A 21,937-nucleotide genomic window follows, 5' to 3' on the forward strand; every position below is an offset into this window, starting at 1 on the left:
TAACGGTCAATTTTGCGGAATTATGAAAATCAGAAAGATAGAAGATAGATTAGAAATAACTTACAACTCCTGTATCAGTTTTCTGCCATACTTTACTAATATACATAGTAAAGCAACAAAATAGCAATTTCCATTTAGATTATTTTAAAACCTTTTTAGATGGGTTTGATGTCACAAGTCATATGGCGCCTATCCAACTTTTGATGGCAGAAGAAGACCCAAATTGCCCCTCCCGTCATTATTTCAGAGCAAGAACAAGCACCTTGGTAGAACCACCGACTTTCTGGTAAGCCAGTTTGATGGTTTCCTCACATGAGAAATCCACACCTACAATGGCGAGAGGAAATTTATTCAAAGTCAATTAAAGTACCACTCGGCCATGAAGGTCCGTTCATTTTACCTTTATCTTTTTTACAATTAAATCAGTGCAAAGGTGGTTGCAACATGGGCTAAGAGTTTTGCAAAATTCTGAAATGGACAGACGTATGTATGTAAATGTGCCTTATGTGCATTCCATTGTATCTAAAAAGAAATCAGACAATCCAATCTAAATTTTATGTTTATGCACATATTTTCATTATTCGTAACAATTCAAGATAACTAAAGGTTATCTAGATGTTATTACCCGCCATAATTTACAATTTTTTTCATGAAAGACTTTAAACATTATTTTAGATCAGTGTAGGCTATGACGCATTGTGTTATGATACCATTAACGTAGGCAATACAAGCACTATAACACAGATTGAAAATTAACTTGTCTGCTTGCCTAACATTCAACATTTTCTTTTCTAAAGTAAGTAAGACAGTTACAAATATCGGTGCAGTTAAAAACAGCAAGGATCCAGATGGGAGAATGGACGAACAGACGGACATCTCTAGAAATGGGGTGCGGGAGTGGGGTGTGTGTGTGGGGGGGGGGGGGGGGGGGAGCAAATATTGTGCGTGGCCTGATGATTATATTGATCGACTCAGTTGCAGTCCCAATGCTGCACCATTTCTGGTTTAACAAATGTTTTATACTAGATTTTATTATTTTCATGACAAATGCAACATTTACTGTAAAAGATTATATTCACAGGAAGTAATAATAATAATAATAATAATAATAATAAAGCCTTTATTTAACGAGGAAAACTCATTTGACGAACAACATCAATCTTCCATGAGGCCCTCAAAACAATACATAACATATACATCTAAAATATTTACATGGTACATTGTAACATATAGAAGACAGACAAGTGCATTTAATACCAGTATTTTGTTTATACTATAACTATACGAAGTGCAATATTAGAAATATTAAGTATTATGATTGTGTGTTGTGCCAAGCTATGTATAGTGATTTGAATTGCCCTACTGATGATGCTCTTTTTATATGACTTGGTAAGGAATTCCAGATAGTAGCACCAGAATAGGTAAAACTTTTTTTAATTAGTTCAGTTTTCGGTCGAGGAAGGTAAAGCTGCAAATTAGAATCTGACCTCAAAGTTCGAGCATGTATGTCATGTATATCACAGCTAAATGTAAATGAATTTCTGAGGTAAATAGGTGCTTGATCGTTTAGACTTTTGTACATTAAAACTGCTTTTTGAAATATTACCCGCTCCGGAAAAGTCATCCAGTTTAATTCTCGAAATAATTCAGCAGAAGGGGTATCGAAGTCTTTATCAAGAATTAGGCGAGCTGCTCTTTTTTGAAACTTAACAATTTTGTCTTCTAATGAATTAGAACAGCTTCCCCATATTACACAACAATAATCGAAGTGAGGCAGTATGTAAGAGTTATAGAACATTTTCCTCCTATGTACAGAAAGATATACTTTGATGCGAGACAACAGATATAAAAGTGAATTGCATTTTTTCAAAATATTATCAACATACGTCAATACGTTGGCTGGTTCCTTTGTCTTTTCAGTTTTTCTATGTCACGTGTTACCAGACAAGAGAATGAAGATTCAAAAACGAATAAAATTTAAAAAAAAACATAAAAAAAAAGTCAAAAGGAAAATAACGGCATATTTATACCCGAAGTTTACAGCCTATATGAATCATCTTTCGCCACCTGGCCTTACTTGTATTTTAGACAAAAGCAAAACAGATTTATTCCATATCTGATACATTAAAAATCATTTCCGAATTATTAAACACGAAGGGGCGTCAACTAACGCCGCTTGAAAAATGAAGTTTGCATTTATTCTTACTTAATATACTAAAAATATTAAGTCGAACATAAAAGTGTCTTTGTAAACCAATGAACTTAAGAGAGGGATTTTCCTTTTAAAATGTGAGAATGTACACGTTATTTCTTTGATCTCGCGATTTCCCCTCGTTACAAGGACATTAGCGTTCACTGGGAACCCTGCCGGGGGCGGGCTGTGCGTATTTGATGTGTGTGATTAGGTGTAACACCGACCAACAGTATTCCGTTAACATAGGACAACCTTTGTATTGAGATATCTTTTCGTAAGTACCAATGCACATGTAAAAAATATCAAAGATATGTACAAAGTAATACTTAAATATCAAAAATCTACATTTTCTACTGCGAACACATAAATGTAATGGAAACTTAATTCGAATCACTTATCCCTGGCCACATTTGGTTCAATCCTCTGGAGTCGGCTTCCATCCACCCGGCATGAGTAAGTTATATGGCTTTAAATACCGGAGTCTTCAAAATGAAAAATCTGACTTTCCGAAAGATACAGACTTCATGAGAAATGTTGCGACATTTTAATGTTAATGCAAGACAGTTGACTTTTTTAATTCTTTTATTTGTGTCAGACTAATTTGTATATTTGATACATTGATAACGTATCACATAAGCACAGATAGTGTTTAACTCCATTTTGATGACACAATTGCTGTAACTAAAGTTGATTTGTTGTAAATAATAGAATTTGGGTCTTTTATGGCTGCTTTTGGTTATGGTGAAAGCTGGATCCCAGCATCACACATTATATCATATAAAAGTTAAAGGGAACCAACTATTTGTTAAAGCAAGTACCTGTTATAAAATACTATATACTAATTTGGACCAATCAGAAACAAGTTCTATAAATAGCACCAATCAAAGCTAACTTCTGCTAAGGTATAAATAGGTATATGGATGGCAGACAATTCATTCATGTCTGCGGTCTATACTCTACATGGCAATTTTATGCTTCATTGGGTAAGTTCACATCGAAGCTCTAGGGAAGTGTAGGCTTTTGTGTAAATGATACTTACTCCCACCAGTAAAGTAACCGACCAGTCAAAAATTGGGTCCTGGAAAACAATTTTCCCTGCACATTGAGCGCTGTGATGAAAAGCAAGGAACCAGTAAACCCTACCTCGCCGTAGAGTTGCAGAGTTCAGCTCTTCAACGGGGAAGGTACGATTGGTGTACTAACTTATACCTTCAAGTGGGTTATCGAGTATATAGAGTCGGTCCCTACTCTACCCTAGATTTTCGATGTGAACTTAGCCTTTGTGTCTGAAAGGGCGGATGGACCGTTAACTTATTAAACTTAAACACTGACTGACAGAGAATTCATTTGGTATCCAGCGATAGATGTAGATACACCGAGGATTCAACTAATAATTTATCCCAGTACCTTGATGAGAAAGTTATTGCAACTATGATGTCAGGGAGGATAAATTACTAAAAAAAATACGTTTGACGTTCATAGACTAAAGAAGACTTGCAGAATCATAACAAGGTTTTGAGCTATTGGGCTAGCGCATGGGCGTTTTAACGGTAGTTCTGTTGAATGCTATAAACGATAGCAAATATAGGCTGATCATCGGAAAGCTTAGGCAGAGACACATAGTGTGGTATCTAATGAGATAGTAGGAGCTAGAATTCCAGCTTAAAAACGAAATTCAGCGTTGTTGGCGAAGTACAGCGATGGTATCGGGGTTATGCCTATATGGTAGTTTAATGCTATATGTGATAGCATATAGGCGCTGAGCATCCAGGAGTCGGGGCAATCTTATCGAGTTGCAGCTTCAATTAATAGGACATAGGGTGAACATCTATGCGATAGGACTTGCTTCTTGTTGATTCAAAGACATCGTCTGACGGGAACTTCAACAAAAAGACCAGTCAAGTATAGTATCTCCAACCTATAGGAGTTTTAGCTGTTTATCATTAGTTTAAGATTGTTAGTTTAAAATATTGAGTGATTTGCCCGATCCCTGAAATTATCTAGCTCATATTTAAAATCATCTACGAATCATTGGTACACGAACCATTTAGGCGAGGTGGTCAGAGAAAATTTTTATACAAGATATATATAGGTCTCACCAGCTCTACATTCTAACAAATGATATTTTACATAGTTTGTCAACTAGTCTAAGACAAAGTCACCTTAGCGATTGGACCCAAATTTACAATTGATCCATACAAGCATTGTATAAAAAGACAAAAGGTGGACGTGAATAACATGCAAAAAATATGAAAAAAAAATGTTGACACCCCTTTAGATAAAACGACAAGCCGTAATAACGTGCGTTACGTCACAACCCTTTTAGAAAAAGTAAAGAATTACACTTTAAATGCAGCTTGCATTTCTCTGGCATAATTTGTCATAACATTAATACTCACTGTCCAGGGGTCAACCCCGACTTGAACCTGAATGTATTTCTACGCCTGACAAGATGATTTACATGTTCTCTTTACTGAAAGACATCTTTAAATTGACCATAATCTATCTCTTTTCATTGGTTGTTTGAATAGTAAGAACTGACCCTTCAGATTTCATTAGAGATCGTTTTTCTCTGGAATGAATTATATTCTGGAACGTGTCGTCTGCGACAGTATGATAAATGACGCCATGTTGTTTAACAATTCTTGATGGAGAAATATTTGAGTGCCACATGCATACGAAGTATCGCAAACTGCTATTTCTAAAATGTTGATAATGAACATTGAAAGTTTTAAATTAACTGTATTTCTTTAACTCTATAATCAGAACACGGATATACAGCTATCTCTTGATATGAAATTAGGCGAGAAAACTAGACTTTATGTGGTCATTTCGATCCCTTCCGCAGAAAAGTTCATTTCGGTACTTCATGTGTAGAAGGATCATTTCGGTACAAACATTGTAGGAGTCATACCAGACAGTTTTTTGAAACATAATAGTTTTTATAAGGCCAGACGTTATCATAGTAATTGACAAACATGGCAAGCTGTTTTTATAGTATTTGGCTGGAATAGGGAATTTTACAAGAGACGTGATTTTCTGATCTTTATTGTCTTTGACTGCCATACTGTGTTCTTCAAATCTTTTTGATTTAAACGGAGTTCCAAGCTTAAGCCGGATACTCAGTAGATATAATGGGTTTTGACAATTTCATTACCTTTCATGAACGGACTTATTCAAACTGAGCCTATCAGATAAGAATACTGAAGTCTACAAGACATATTTTCTTCATAATGACAGATTGTATTTTGCAAGACAGGTTGTTTTTAGTCTTTGGCAAGAACACCGGATTTTGCAGGCAGTCATACGAGATAATGCAAGACCAATTGTTTTTCATAGTATTTGACAAACATTTCAGATTCTGCAAGACAAATATGTGTTAATTAAGTCCATGACAAGCATTCTGGGTCTTTGTTACTAGGAGTTGTATCGACATGGTATTGTTTGTGCTATTCTTACTCTGATTTCCGTATTCTTTGAAAAAATATGCCAAATTTTCCAGATCTGTTTTGTGGTCTTTGATAAGTATGCCAGAATTTGCAACATACGATATTCGCTGGCTCCGACAAACATAGTTGAACCGTCATATCATGATGGATTCTTTTTCAATATAGGTAGATATTCGATACGCTTTATGATTTGTTTTCACATAGAATTCATAAACATACCATTTGTCACTATGAGGAAGGAGTAAATGTTTGAAATATTTCAAGTGTTTGATTTCATAATCTTACCATACATACAATATCCGCTGAGAGGTCATAAGGCGCGCGCCAGGGATTTCCATATGACTTTGATATTGTGATTATTGCATTGTTTTGCCATGAATATGACCAGTTATCACCGTAAAGGCAAATATAACTTCGTTTTGGGAGATTGTTGTATTTATTTATCTCATTTAACAGGTGTACTAGTTCCGAGGCTAACCTCAAATTTTCGGGCATCAAGCAGACGACATTCCTGTCCAAGGTTCTGGAGTTGTGGTCAGCCTTTTCCGTCTGCTTTAGCGACACATAAAATTACATCTTAGAAAGGTAGTACATATATATCGAAACTCTTAACATTCTTTTCCTTTTTACATGTATGTAAATAATGTTAATCTTTGGGGAAAAAAAACAACAGAATGTTTACGGTATAAATTATCTTTGGATTACTAATGGGTTTTAAACGTTAAATAATTATTTTATGTACAAATCCGCCTTAAACTTTACATCTGTCTTAACTGTAGCCTAGCTTAAAAACTGTCCATGTAAAAAGTTCTCTCGTAACACAAGCAAATGGTAGGCATGCAGTCTCTCCAAGCTTGGGAAACAGTTTAAACACAATCGTGTATAATGAAAGTTAAAAAAAGTATATGACGGTTCTAAATAGCTCATATTACACTGAAATTGCCTCTGACAAAGTTTTGTGAGCATCAAACTAGCGATTCTTGAGAAGACGTCGTTTAAAGAATTTTATTACATACCTATATAAATTCTGTCAAAAATACAGTTTGTATTTCAACAGTAAAAGTGAACAGGCAGAAAAAATCCGTATTGTACCTTTTGTATTTTATGTTGCTGGATTATTTTCATTTAATATGTATGAGCTGATACAGTTCTATAAATAGCGCACACGAAAACTTCACCCATTTCTATTTTAACATCAACAAACATTTAAGATTTCGTTCGATAACAAAACAACAAACAAAAGTTGGAGGTATATTTATATAAGGGTCATTACAAAAGTAGCCAGATTTTGGATTTTGTATTCGGCTCAAGTGGATTTTGCAAAGACGGATCTCACTCGGGGCTTGCGCGCCTCGTGATATCCGATCAAGCCAAATCTATTCCAGTCAAATACAGCATCCCAGATCGAGCTACTCATTAAAATAAGCCTTTTAAATTTGGCTTTGGCAACCCGTAATGTGTTGATCCATTTTTTTTCTGTCACACGGTTTTCCTTAATTTGTCTAAAATGTAAGACAATGCAACTGATATTAAATATCATTCTATAGAACTCCATGGGTTGTCATGTAGTTTTTTTTAAATTTTCAAAGTACTTTGAATTTTTAATCTAAAGCCATTTTGGTCCTTCTGGCGTGTTGGTGTTCTGGCTTGTTTGAAGGACGCCAACACTATAACACGCCAAATAAGCGCACAGGTATGACAGATAAGGTATTTGTCGAATTTCTACCGGGTTGATTTATTAAGGACGTATGCTAGAATTTGGTGCGAAAATTTTCCCAATAACAGAATTTCTTCAAACTTTGGATATTGAAGGACAATCATCTAAGAAAGAAAAAAAATGCAATAAAAATCATAGGTCACAGGATTCGAAAAAGAGTTATCTGCCCTTGAAAACGGCATTTCCCCCAAAAATGACGTTTTCGAGGGCAGATAACTCTTTTTCGAATCCGGTGACCTATGATTTTTATTGCATTTTTTTGTTTCTTAGATGATTGTCCTTCAATATCCAAAGTTTAAAGAAATTCTGTTATTGGGAAAATTTTCGCCCATCTCATATACAGGGAATTCTAGCATACGCCTTTAAGCACGATATTTATGTGATCATTTTTATTGATCTGTCATTTTAGATTACGACTTGCTAGAATGTTTTATACTGGCAAATATATCTTTACTACTTAAGAGTATTGTAGAATTAGAAACTTTCTATTCTTAAGGTAGTGGACCTGTAATGACGATCACAAATTAGGTATTTTCCGTATGAGATTTCGGCAGTCTCCGGTGTCTACGGAAAGCCATGTGCGCGTTGGGGTATACTTACGTCCGAAGAATGCCGAATTGAATACGTAATCGCACGAAATTGCCGAGTGTTATTACAGTGCCCAACAATACTGTTCAAGCAATGCTTAAGATATGAGATGCTTAAAATATCAGACATATTATAAGACTGCAGAACTGGAAGAACATAATCCTGCTTTTAGACACATTGAAAACAACAAACTTGAGAAACGATGAAAAGGAAACATATGCGAGTCTTTAGATGTATTTCTCTTTAAGTGTTTGCTTACACCTGATGGAAATGTTGACTTTATAATTATCGTGTGTTGTAAAACCGTGATTGTTTTCTTGGGTTTAACTTCGCACCGACACAAGTGTAGGTCAATAAGCGACTTTTCCAGCTATTTATGGTAGAGGATTACCAACAGGTGCCGCTTCATGCATATTTTCATCACATGCGGGCATCTGAGTAGAACCACGGGCTTTCCGTAAGTCAGCTGGATGACATCGTCTCAGGAGAGAATTCGACACACAAAGCAGTGTTTCGAACAAACAGCGGTGAGGAGCAAGTGATTCGAAGTCAGCGACTTTAACCTCTCTACAGCGGAGGCCATGTAAAGTTATATCATGTAGGCAGAAAGAAGTACTCTTTTTCATGAAAACAAATAGGATACCAGCACGTTACCCTACACATGGTGGCAGCCCAGTTAGTTGGTGTAACGTTTCCTATTTTTACAGTGTGAGCTAAAATTGTATATGGAATCAAACGTCAAGTGTAAAATATCGTCCTGTTATAGTGCATATACATTACATGCTCTTTTAGTGTTCATTTCGTGTATGAAAAAGTTCTAGATCAGACAAGAAAAATACCTTAAAATATTTTACCTCAAAGAGAGGCCATGACCTTTGAGCTTTTGTTTTCATATGACACATTATCTTATAATGGTGAATGTTTTGCCGAGTTATTTTTGAATTTACATCCATGTATACAGAAGAAATGGAAAACAGAAAAATGATCTAAAATATTTTTCCTTTGAATGACATTGACCTTTAAATTAGGGTTCTACAGCTTGCATATGCAGTACATTTTCTTGTTATGATGAATTTATACGCAAGTTATTTCAGTACCCATCCATGCACCCCAAAGTTTTAGATCCAACAAGGTTACAAGGTTTGTAATTTAAGTCTCTAAAAAGTTTTTTGACAAAAATGACCAAATTCGTCATTATGAATGTCAAATGGTACAAACGAAAAATCGCCAATTGAACTTGTTGCCGGTTTGTTGGACCATTGAAATGCGCTGCAGCGTGGGAAGAGTAACTTGGATCTGAACATTTTCTAATATCAAAGCGATGGCTAATCATACGGTTCCATACAATTTTATTTGTCTGAGCACCATACTGTTTCTGATATGTTTTGCATGTAATGACATATATTACATTTTAGATGTACAGTCAGTATCACAACGCAAGTCAAATTTCTCACCAGTAACAGAATGGTAATGAATGAATCTTCAACAAAGTTACAACAATGGGAGCATCTACGCCTGTTACATTTAACAGAACTAAAATTGATAAAGTTGTGTTCTGAAAATTTAGATTTTACTAATTTATCCTTTACGTTTTGTGGACGTTTGAACGCAACAACTGATTTGCGTATGCAAATGTATCACATTTCTGATGTTCGATAGTTGTAAAAAATCCCAGTATTTATGCAATATACACCTGTGTTAGGTAATGATTGGTTGTAACACATAGTGCGATGTACCACTGCACTGTCAGTTTTTTCTCTCTCTGGTTTAGCGCATCCGTCTGTGACACTGGAAATCTTGTTAACGCATTTTCAACAATAATAGCGGGATAGTTTCTCTTAATTAAGTTTTGTCGTAATTCAGGTAAAATTTTATCAAACTGTGTCTCATCAGAAATAATACGTCTATATCTTTTGGCCTACCTAAGTTGGATCCCGCGCTTACTTGAGTTAGGATGTGATGAAGAATATTCTAAGTACTGGTGTACATTTCGTGTCCTTAACATGAACGTATGAATAACCACCGCTTTGATATAAGAAATGTTTCAGATTCAAGTTACTTTTCTCACGTTGCAGCCGACACGTTCGAGTTGAGGATTTTTCTTTCGTACCATTTGATATTGTTAATGAAAAATTTAGTCGTGTGTGTAAACACTAAAGACACTTTTTTTATCCTTGTATACAAATGGACTCAATTCAAAATAATTAAATCGCCGGTTCATAGTTTCTACTATTGACTGGTCTATAGTTCAACACCTGATATTGCTGCGCTAATATCAAATATTCAAGAAAAAATTGAAAAATTATTTCTGATGTGACCTCGGGGAATAGTTTTTGACTATTGACCGATAAGCCATGCAATAAGTGTAAACTAGTATTTATTTAAAAATAAAAACAAATTTCTAATGAAACTAAATTGCGGATAGACTGTTTACCGGCGAGAACGCAAAATATTGGCCGATAAGGGGAAGTAACATGTAAAATTTGAATAGCTTAAGGGGTTATCTCCCTTGAACAAAACACAAACTGACAGAAAAAAAAAGTAACCGTCGTATCGTAAAATTATGTTCATATTTTATTACTTTTGATAATTTATTATAACAAAATCTATACAGACAAACATGCAATCTAAACATTTATACTGAAATATACAGCAATACGTGCAATCTATAGACATTGTAACCCATGTCAGCAAAAACACTGCTTCCAAGAAGTCCATTTATTAGATCTAAAGATCTGGTCTCATTCTGAGTTTTCATAGCACACAGTTTTTTCCAATTGTAACACATAATAATGTTTTAATCACAGTTTTAATGGATTTCACAAGGACAGTTTAAGTGACACGAGGGACAAGTTACATAAACTAGTCACACAGCTGTCCCTATTGAAAAATGTTATAACACGTATATCCATCTAAGGAGGAAATAATCCTTCTACAAATGTATAATAATATCATTAATGGATCATAAACCATTAGAACACAGATATATATTTTAATATCACTTGACATTTGTTTCGTATATTCCCGATCCTGCAAGGTACGGTGACGGTTTTTAGTCAAGAATTATGTAGATGAGGTTCAGCCATGTACTAATAATACATAGATGCCATTTTGTATAACTGGTACCCTGTGTGTTTGTATTCTATCAGTTCAACAATCTGCTATGTCGTCTTCCTGGTCGGAACCATCATCCATTGATTCTGCGAATTCTTGTTTCTTTTTTGCTGACGCCATTTCCGCCGCATGCTTCTTCCGCCATTTTGTTCGTCTGTTTTGGAACCATACCTAAAATTTGAATACATATGTACCTATAGTAGTTCTACTTTATTAGAATTAACTATTTTCAAATAGTAATGTCTAATGTTTCTATGAAAACAGAATTAAACTACCGGGAATGCTGTCTATGTAAAGTACTGCAAGTTTTTTCGGCGCCACGAAAATATGAGGGAAAAAATAATGAAATAAAAACATAGAAATTCACATATATTCGTGACCAGTCTGCATTATTTTCGCACTTGACATGCTCATAACAATGCGAACAACAGCGTTCCTATGACTTTAAAACCCATAATGCCTCAGTTAACTTCCATTTCCGGTTGACATGCACAAAATTAAGCGGGCTTAAGACCTGAAATTTCGGTTTAAGTGTCGGGGATTATCAGAAATATCGCCATTTTAAAAGAAATGGAAATTACTTCGACTACCTGTGAACATTATCCCTTTGTGTTGATTCACTCTTAAAGACAAATTATTCAAATCTATAAAACATAAAGCCACAATAGACTACATAATAAGGTTTTATGTAGATTTTATGTTTTAAATCCTGAGTAACCCACTCGTTGTGGAAAATATTAACAACAGACGGTTCAAATAATGCAGAATTAGTGCCAGTTTATAGCCCAAAAATATATACCTCATAAACTTAAAGATATAAAAGAGCATTTTCTCTACCGATTTCAACAATAAACGCATATGTTGCAATGTCGATGAACTCAGCTTAACTTTATGTCGTGCAACAGTCGATAGCATTGATGAATGTAAAATATATTCTAAAATAATTATCAAAGAAGGAATAGTCTTCATTTAGTTGTAATAAAATATAAAAGATTTTTCATTTATTTATAAGGTGCATTTCCAAAAGGTCACACATGTTTGAAGTTTGTATGTATAAAATGCGTCTTTAAAGCCGTTCAAAATTCAGGCTCTAAAATGAATAACCTATATGCTGTATTTTCTAAAGTAAAGTGAGTGCTAAATTTCAGAAAATATCTAAGGGGTAGAAAAAAAGAAACTAGTTTCTTTTTTAAGATATCTCTATAGTATATTACATTACACGTAAAATATACATAAATACAAGCTTTTCTGGTCCATCTAGAAAGCCCAGTAGTGGAAATTTCTGACTCGAGTCACCATGGGGCAGGTGTCCCATCAGTAACGATGCAATTCTGATATAAGTTGCCAAGTATTATGTGACGTAAAACTGGCACTGAATGTATTTCTGATTATCAATAAATTACTTATATTATGATAATTTATAACTGCATAACCATTTGAAAAAATATTGTAATTCAGATCAGGTACATATTAAGCTCATCGGATCGAATATGTTCAAACACTCAATACTATAGTTCTTATCTGCTTAATGAAAATTGAGATAACCCCCCCCCCCCCCCCCCCACACACACACACACCCGCGTACATTATATAATATTTCAGTTTTTAATCAGAACAGTCTGTTATAATAAATTTTCCGAGTAGCAAAATATTTCATCTTAATTCCGCAGATTATATGTATCGTTTCTTATGTATATAAATATTATATGATCACGTGATACAAAATATTTGTGTTTATGTACAATTTGTTAAGAAGATGTGTTGTGTTGTTGTGTACACGTCATTAATAAAATTCCCGTTCCAGTTCCTCTGGGAAAATTCTATTGACTGTTCACACGATCATTTAATTATAATATCTCTAAGACCTCATATCGACATCAAAAGTCAGTCTTGAACCATCTGGACGTACCGACAACGAGTTCAATAACTCTGAAATAATTCCTATATACAATAACATTAATCTTATGAAAGCAGATAAGTGAATATATCTTCACTTTGGTATCTTTTACTTGTTAATTCCGTCCAATATTTCACGAATAGATTTAATAAGAAAGTGAAGAGAGGATTTCCCAGGATTTTGGTTGTAATAGATCAAAGGTCAAGCTTAAAGTCCGATACAGTGAAATGATAACTGGAAACGGACGTATAGAATTATTTTTAAAATAGGCTTAATGTTGTCATAGCCCTAAGGCTCGTAAGTAGTTGAAAACGTCTTGAAAACTTCAACAAAATTATGTCAGAACTATCTCTTAAAACCACACATAAATGTCACAATTTTATTCAAGTTTTAATAATTTTCCTCTTTAAATCTTTCCAATGCAAACTTAAAGTGAATATGTGTATAAATAAAAACAATCTGCATCACCAGTGCAATTTAATCATTATTTACGCGACATAGTGAAAAGATAGCACTATTTTACTATTACTTGATTACAAATGTGATGTTTATTACACCAGTGAATGAATTTTGATTGTTCACTTGCGAACATAGCTTACTGGCTTTTAATACAAATTCTCGAACGACGTCGAAAACCCTCGTAGTAATATTATCTTTATACTGCCTCTACAGACTGCTTATTTTTGACATTGATGTTGAATTTCTTTTTTCCTTCCAAAGAACATTTGGTTATGTTTTCAAAACAGATTAGGAGCCGAGATATTCCGATAAAATGTCGCTAAGTTTCTGTAATAAATCAAAATAATGCGTGCGAAAAGAGGATTGTAACGATGATATTCGATCATTCGTCATTTTCTTATATTCTAAAATGAAATCAAACAAGAAAGAAATAATCAAGTGCTGATTATTTTTGTCAATCCGTCATTTTTATACTTATATTGTCTGCTTAGGTCGTCTTACACAATAACATTCACTACATTTGTGAATTTGTATATGCACATTAATAATAAACCTATAAATGTGTTCCTTTTATTTCATTTTCGCAGTGATTCATTCTGAAAATTTTCTTGATTTTCACAATCGTAATCAACAAAACTTGTGCCGAGTCTTTTATTTTCAAAATAAATTGCATAAACCTTCCTTCTTTCATAAGTAACCGACATTCTCCCATTGAAATATTTTTTTTCACTTTTAAATTTTCAAGGAATGTGAATATTTTCTTTTTCAGTATTAATACAGTGTCTTAGTGCATCCAAAACTTAAAAAAAAGTACTGACCTTGACCTGACTTTCCGACATGCCCAGTGCGTATGCTAATCTCGCTCTTTCCGGTCCCGCCAAATATTTCGTCTGCTCGAACGTTTTCTCGAGGGCAAAAATCTGTTGCCCAGAAAATGTGGGCCTCGTGTGTTTCTTCTTGCCATCTTTGTCTATGATCATATTCCCTGCTAAAGAAAAAAATATTATATGCATACATAAGGTACTTTAAATTGAATTGACGATCAGGTAGCTCAAGTTTGTCGTTGCAACATATTATTATTATGTTTCATAGTGCCTCTTTTTTTTATCTGTTTATGTATTAACTGGAGAGTACTGGGGCTTTAAAATATTACAAACTTCAAAAGTGGTTATTTTTATTTATTTATTTATTTATTTATTTATTAAGTTATACAAGCTGTCTTTATGCACTGCTCATGTGAATTTTTTAAATATTACTTTATGAAATTTGTTTCTTACAAATGGTTTATGATTCTCTGAAACGCTACTTTTTTATTTTTGTATTGTTAAAAGACTAAATTATATAGATTTGCGTTCCATTTTCAAAATGAAGAAATACATGTAATAGAAACACAATGGATTTTTACGGATTGTTTGCATGTATCAATCAAGCAACACTTGGTATTTTTTCTCTTTTTTTTTCGAAATTAATGTCTTCACAATTTATTTTAGAGATTTGTGTACTGAAAATAGAGTCTTCGAGTTTTCTTATCAAATCATTCTAAGAAAGTCTACAAACGCACGATTATGATCCACAAAAAACGTAGAATGCTTTTTTCGTAAATTGCGCCTTTATTTTGCACGTTCGAGGCACAAATTACACAGCATTCTATTAGTATCCAGGGATGGTAATTATAACTTTTTGTTTTGGCTTTTAGAAATATCTTTAAAATATATATATTTTATGACCAAAATGTTTTCCATGCCACTCAACATTTATAATATCGGAACTGTAAAAATTTTTATGTAAAAATGGTGCTTTTATGCTATGTTATATATCCTGAAAGGTTTGTAACAGATCCATTTATACATAAATTCAAAATTAGAGCTGGAAACGAGATAAAATACATTTAATCATGCAAGTTTTACTACTAGTAATAGAAAGACTTATTAAAATGTTACCTTTGGCTGCGGTAGCAAGAAAGAATGGTATATATACACTAACATACATTTGTATCTCCTTGACAAACAAATGTACATGTTTTTTGTCCGAACTCTCTTCCCTATTTCAAAAATCATTTAGCATAAAAGCGGTTATGAACAAAATCGACATGGATATTTTATAAATCCAAATTAATTTTAACTCCCAAGCAAGGTATATATCATATGTCAAATCGGAGTACAATTGGGGATAAATTTTTTTAGTGCGTCCCAGAATGAGTAACATAAATTTATAAAACTCAAAATTCCGTTAAAGATATATTAGACCAAAATTCATGCAATTACTTTAGTATCCGTGTAAACATAAGGTTTTATGTATAAAAAGTACCGTGTGTTATGCACCTAATAAATGTACAGCTTTGACCAATAGATTTGTACTACCATTATAAATAAGCTGGTAGTTCTTTAAACAGATAACTGTTCTACATGTTACACACGACATTGAAATGAGATATAGTTTATAAAGAGAGTTTATTTATAAATCTGGTCAAGTTAGATCCATTTGAAGAGGATTTTCTACATTTAAAGTTAGTATCTAAAAATTAATGAATGTACCGAAGGATGTGCGTTGAATATCTTTAAAACTTTACGAAGAATGAATGTCCTTGAAATATATGGCTACTTGATTTAGTCTAAAATTTTCAGCACTTTAATGATCAGCAATATACACATGCAAAATACTGGATTGAGATGGGTGCGGAGGAGTTCCTAGCAAGAACTGAAAGTTAGATTTTGTAAACCGAAAAAAAGGAGAAAAACTCGACATCCTTTCCTTTTCCCTTGAATCTGAAGACTTGTTGAAACCCAAAAATCCCCTGAGACCATGTCAGAGCTGCATGGGGCTAATTTCTGGACCAATTGCAGGGCTATTAAGGGCCATCAGCCCTTAATTATTCTGCAATCTTGGCAGTCATGTTTCATGAGATATGTCAGATGATAAGCAGTTTGTTTATACAGGTCAATTTATTGCTAAATTAAGCTCCATGCTGATCAGTGAACAGTGTTTATTGTTTTCTATGTGTTCAAATCCCTAACCGGGCCTGGTGTGTAACAGTAACCGGATGATGGAAGGGGAGGGAGGTGCAGATGCATGTGCGTTCTTGTTTGTTTTTTTTTGTTCATTTTGTGTTTGATTTTTTAAAACTATTTTGCTCACTTAGCCTGCTGTTGATCCTAAATTCAGGTTGTGGACTCTAGAGTATTCCCTGATTTTAAATATATTAAAAAAACAGGTATTCTGGCTTTTTTAGCTATGTTCCAGGCCTGGAAATATAATTCATAACTATCAATTTCGATGTGGAAGAAAACTCATTCTACCCGTCATTTTCATAAGATTTTCCAGAATATCTCTTAAGATAAACTTGACAATAACTTCCATATAACGCATCATGCTAAAGAACTTCTAATGAAAATACATTAGTTAGTTTTGAACTTCTCGCCAGAAAACGATTTAGAAAATTATTTTGAATGTAAAGGCTGAAATAATATGGAGAATATTGGTTACTTTAAGAGTAAGATCAAAATCTATTTTTACTGAATTAACACCAGAGGCTATATTTATAATGCAAACTCACAAGTGAAATATATATATTTATATCTTATAAATTAAAACAATCAAATACACTTTTTATTTCACGCCTATAGTCACACGGTTGTTGTAACAAAGTTTTAACCATTTTGTTCATTAGGCACAGCGTCATACATGTAACGACTTAAGCGTCTCACATTAGAGTTTTTTCGGGTTTTGGTGCGCGGATTACAAATAACATTTATTCTTTCACCATTTGTACATAATTTTATCTTATTTTAATCTATCGTCATTGTACTATATACTTTTTATGCCACCAAGAATTAATTTGTTCATAATACGTTATTTTGTTTCATGTCTTTCACTTCACTGTCTATGATACGCATTTAATATAGTATTATTTTACATTATTATGTTAGAGGACCATATGTTAGACTGGCTATAGCCAAATATGTTATCCTCTTAAAATAAAGTTATTATTATTATTATTATTATTATTATTATTATTATATTATACTGAAAAACAAACTTAGTCTACTCTGAGAGAACTGAAATTTGATTTCAGAGATATGAAACTACTAAATGAAATAGAAATATTAGACTGAAATATATTTCATAACCATATAATTCATATTATTCCACGTTCAAGAGTTTGTAGTCTCATACCTCGGAAATTATATTCCACTTGCCTCATAGTCAGCAGCGAAATGTTCAAATGTATTGTTTATTTCAATAAATCTTGAAAAAAAATGATAGAAAGGCCTGTACTACTATTTAAAGTGAGCGAAAGGTAAATAAAATATTCGTTAGAAACGTAAATACTACATATATTTTCAGAAGGTAAATAAGATTTTTCCTATTTGGGAAACCATTAGAATGATAAGTGGCCCAATTATAACATTTTTATCTTACACGTTACTTTCATTTGGTAAAAAATTGAAATAAAGTTTCGTCACAAATTTAACAAATTGTAATGTCGTCATCATCGCTGCAGCATAATTTTTATAGTCTTTCTATGTCAGTAAATCGAAATATTAAATCATTCAGCCACATATCGGTATCAGCGATGACTATCAATCAATCAATGAAGCAATAATCAATCAATTATCAATGTTATTAATGACATAGATAACGTGATAGTAATCCACAGCGTAATGTAAATTATCGCAGCGTAATGTATCTTTCATGTCTGCTGTCTGGTTCTTTCTGATATCTATATGTCGTATATAAAAATAACATTTTTATTAATTTATTACAAAATTATACTGGTAAAGTAATAATTTCTCTTCCCAACCCGCCCCTGTTAATATGTGTTAGTCTTGGTTAACAAATATTCTAAAGAAAAAAAATGAAATGTAGTGTTCAAGAGGAATATATGAGGGGATCTTTGTGCGTTATCTAGGATCTAGAACTATTTAAAATATTACTGATGCGTTTTGAAAATATATTTAATTTTTAAGTTGGTCTTTTATTTGATTTTTCTAACTCCTTGCAGCAAAATAAACAAAACATGCGAATACATTTCGACAGAATGCTAAAAACACATACTGAAACGCAGCAGAGTAAAAGAAATCACTAGGCAATGCAATGCCTGACAAAAATTATACTACCACAAAAAAAGAAACAAAAAACATTTTTTTTTCTACAAATATAAGTTTACATTTAATTTTTGTTCTTTTAAAAGATAGGTTCTCTTAAATGTTCGTTGAGAAAAACGAAAAACATTTTTTAAGAACTACGGTTGATATATAATTTTTCTGTAAATACATTATATGAAAAATATTTTTCACGCCAAAAGGTAACAGTAAAATGTATATGGAAGTATTTAGCAAGTAAACTACCGGGTTTTCTTTAATAGATCCTGAAAACTTTTTCATGACAAACTTGATATAATACCTTCTAACAAAAAAAATGAAAAATTCCATACTGGAATCATTGCACAAAACTGCTACAAACTTTATAAATCGTTTGCGGAAATAAGGAGGTTTAGACTTTTAGAAGTTTTTTTTTTAGAAAATATAAATCCGGTGCCTTAATTTGTGTCCAATCTAGAGGAAAGTTAAACGACAATTTTTAGATTATGAACCAAATAATGACAGAATATCTGACGTTCCTCAAATTAATGAGAATATAGCTAAAATAACTTTAATTTACATTCATTAAAAAGAGTCTGTTCGATCGGCGTCTAAAATATATAATAAAGATATAACAAAAAATGTTTATGAGACTTTAGATATATTAATAAATTCATTATTTTAAAATACTTACAAGACGGTCTCCAGTTTGGTCCCCCGATCATGCCAGGCCAATAGATTGGTGCCCGTCCTGGAAGCTCGGCGAGTTTGAATCCGGCTTGAGAATTGAGGTACATGCTTGCATTCAACTGCGGAAGTCCGAGAGGATTTTGCACGAGTGGACGATTCAAAATGTCTGAGATACGATGTGAAGTGCCGCTTTGTGACATGGCTATACTTAACTGTTTTAACGACGATTGTGAATAGTTTGAATAGGGACTCTGTAGATTTGGCGGGCTTGAACACGATCTAGGAGTCTTCATTTCTGTCATATTATGTAAAGCCGCCAGTTGCGGACTGCTTAGCACAAATGCAGATTGTCTTTGACTTTCAGCGGCAGCCATATTGGCGGCCATATTAGCAGACGACATCATTTCTGCCATACTGTAAGGTAATGACGTCATTGTTGGACTCGGTGACTGGTACCGCGGTGAAGAACTAGAACTTGAGCAGTAGTCTAACATAATGTTCAAATACAAAAGCACCAAATATTCAATAAATAAGTAACAAACAAAAAATATTTATCACATAGATCCGTGTATAGTCTCACAGGATAACTTGACTTCAATCACTCAAAGAAATTCACAAGATAGTCGCGATAAATATGAGTCTATAGCACTGAGTCTACAATACTATCTAGAGAATTCCAGCCATTATCAAAATATGTCATCACAATATTATAAATGCCTTGAATTAACTGTTTCACGCGAAAAGAATGAAACTTATCGCATATTTTCGACGCCCATTACACAAAAGCTTGGTATCAAGCTCCGCTTTATTTTGTTATAATTTCCAATCCATCCGCCACGGAAGAAGACACTTTGTCAAGAATTTGAAAGTTCGTCTGCTGCAATGTCGCAAAATATCCGAATTGTTTGGCAATCGAAGTATGAAGCTGGGTTTGCGGGAATCAATGATAAATTAGTTGTATAAATCGCCGTTTAATGTGTGCCTGCTAAATGATCTGATAAAATGATGGGATGTGTCAAATTATTTCATTGGACGCTGGGGGATTACGGCGAGGCGGAGCGATTTATTGACCAATCGCTGCACATCATTGATAATGAAGACATCATGCGGTGCATCTGGATTTTTTTATTCGGAATAATGTGTGCTTTACTGATTTATAATATAACTTGTTTTTCTTCTAAAAATAATAGATAAGTCTACAAAGCAAAATAATACGTTAGCATGTTCACGGTCTACAATGTTAAGTTTAAGTCAAATACTATACTGTTTCTATAGACTACAGTATATAAATGTTCCTACAATCATGTAATCAGTTATAGATCAATATAACTTACATGTTTCTTATGACGTACACATAATGAATCAACACTTTATACATGTTTACCAACGATATCTATCAGTTATAGAAACAACACAACGTACATGTTTCCTACGATCACACATCAGTTATAGAATTAATAACACAACGACAAAGCAGACTAAATTTTAATAAGAATTCGAAAACAACTAGGTTGCAAAAGGTATAATGTCAATATGAAAAGTTTGCATTAATCATCAAAGATTAGCACTCACAATATACAGTGAATATTCAGTAAAATATGTTCAGTACAAGTTATCTAAAACCTTGCTGTTTGCATATTTTGAATGTTTCTTATTCCATGAGGACAATCGATATTTATTTACATATAGTTCTATTTTATGCAAGTTTTATTCATTCAACTCTTTCTGATTAACACATGAAACATGACTAAGTTTTATATAAGAGGCATGATTAGCATTATTCCTTTGCTTCGTATTGTTTCATTTTTCAATACTGATATGATATCAAGAACAGTGATATATACTGCAACTGCTACTACTACTGCTGTTGCTGCTGCTGCTGCTGCTACTGCTGCTGCTGCTACTCTACTGCTACTGCTACTGCTGCTGTTGCTACTCTACTGCTGCTGCTGCTGCTGCTGCTGCTGCTGCTGCTGCTGCTACTCTACTGCTGCTGCTGCTACTGCTGCTGCTGCTACTCTACTGCTGCTGCTGCTACTGCTGCTGCTGCTACTCTACTGCTACTGCTACTGCTGCTGCTGCTACTCTACTGCTGCTGCTGCTACTGCTGCTGCTGCTACTCTACTGCTACTGCTACTGCTGCTGCTGCTACTCTACTGCTACTGCTACTGCTACTGCTGCTGCTGCTACTCTACTGCTACTGCTACTGCTGCTGCTACTACTCTACTGCTACTGCTACTGCTGTTGCTATTGTGCTGATGTCTATGCTGTGCTGCTACTTACGCTATCACTCGTGTGCTACTTACTGCTACTTATGCATGCTACTGCTGCGCTACTCTCTACTGCTTGTACGCGCTGCATGTGCTGCTGCTGCACTTGGCTGTACCTATGCTATGCACGTGCTGCTATCTACTGCTACTGCTACTGCTACTGCTGCTGCTGCTACTCTACGCTACTGCTCGCTGCTGCACTACTTACTGCACTGCACTGCTGCTGCTGCGCTGATGCTGGCTGACTGATATCTGCTACTGTACTTCGCGCTGTGCTGCTGCTACGCAGGTTTGATGATGATGATAATGATGATGATTGTCCGGATTGTCTGAATACTGATAAAATTTCAATAATACTGAAATATAATAATGATGCTGATGCTGATGATGACGACGACGACGGTGATGATGATATTATTATTATGAGATTGGATATAATGTGTTGAAGATCAACAAGACTTGTTTTAACCTTCATTTA

The 21,937-nt window shown here is 33.9% G+C and overlaps 1 protein-coding gene across 2 annotated transcripts; it reads right to left on the bottom strand.

The window, feature by feature from the left end:
* Positions 1–10,501: 10,501 nt before the first annotated feature.
* LOC123548099 (homeobox protein Nkx-6.2-like) lies at positions 10,502–20,164 on the bottom strand. 2 transcript variants are annotated; one of them, XM_045335335.2, is made up of 3 exons: positions 19,194–20,164; positions 14,237–14,403; positions 10,502–11,233 (listed from the first exon to the last, which is right to left on the bottom strand). In XM_045335335.2, the coding sequence occupies exons 1-3, from the start codon at positions 19,681–19,683 to the stop codon at positions 11,099–11,101; spliced, it is 792 nt and encodes a 263-aa protein (XP_045191270.1). In that variant the 5' UTR covers positions 19,684–20,164; the 3' UTR covers positions 10,502–11,098. The 2 variants fall into 2 exon arrangements, with proteins under 2 accessions (XP_045191270.1, XP_045191269.1); XM_045335334.2 differs by having other exon boundaries at positions 14,237–14,406.
* Between the last annotated feature and the right edge of the window lie 1,773 nt (positions 20,165–21,937).

Source organism: Mercenaria mercenaria, chromosome 9, assembly GCF_021730395.1.
Source record: "Mercenaria mercenaria strain notata chromosome 9, MADL_Memer_1, whole genome shotgun sequence".
NCBI classification, from domain to species: domain Eukaryota; kingdom Metazoa; phylum Mollusca; class Bivalvia; order Venerida; family Veneridae; genus Mercenaria; species Mercenaria mercenaria.

Bases quoted from the DNA above. Each gene is read 5' to 3' on its own strand.
- LOC123548099 (XM_045335334.2), bottom strand. From the start codon at position 19,683: ATGTTAGACTACTGCTCAAGTTCTAGTTCTTCACCGCGGTACCAGTCA. The intron at 14,407-19,193 runs GTAAGTATTTTA...TTTTTTCTTTAG, and splicing joins ACCAAACTGGAGACCGTCTT to CAGGGAATATGATCATAGAC. The intron at 11,234-14,236 runs GTCAGTACTTTT...TTCAAATTTTAG, and splicing joins TGTCGGAAAGTCAGGTCAAG to GTATGGTTCCAAAACAGACG.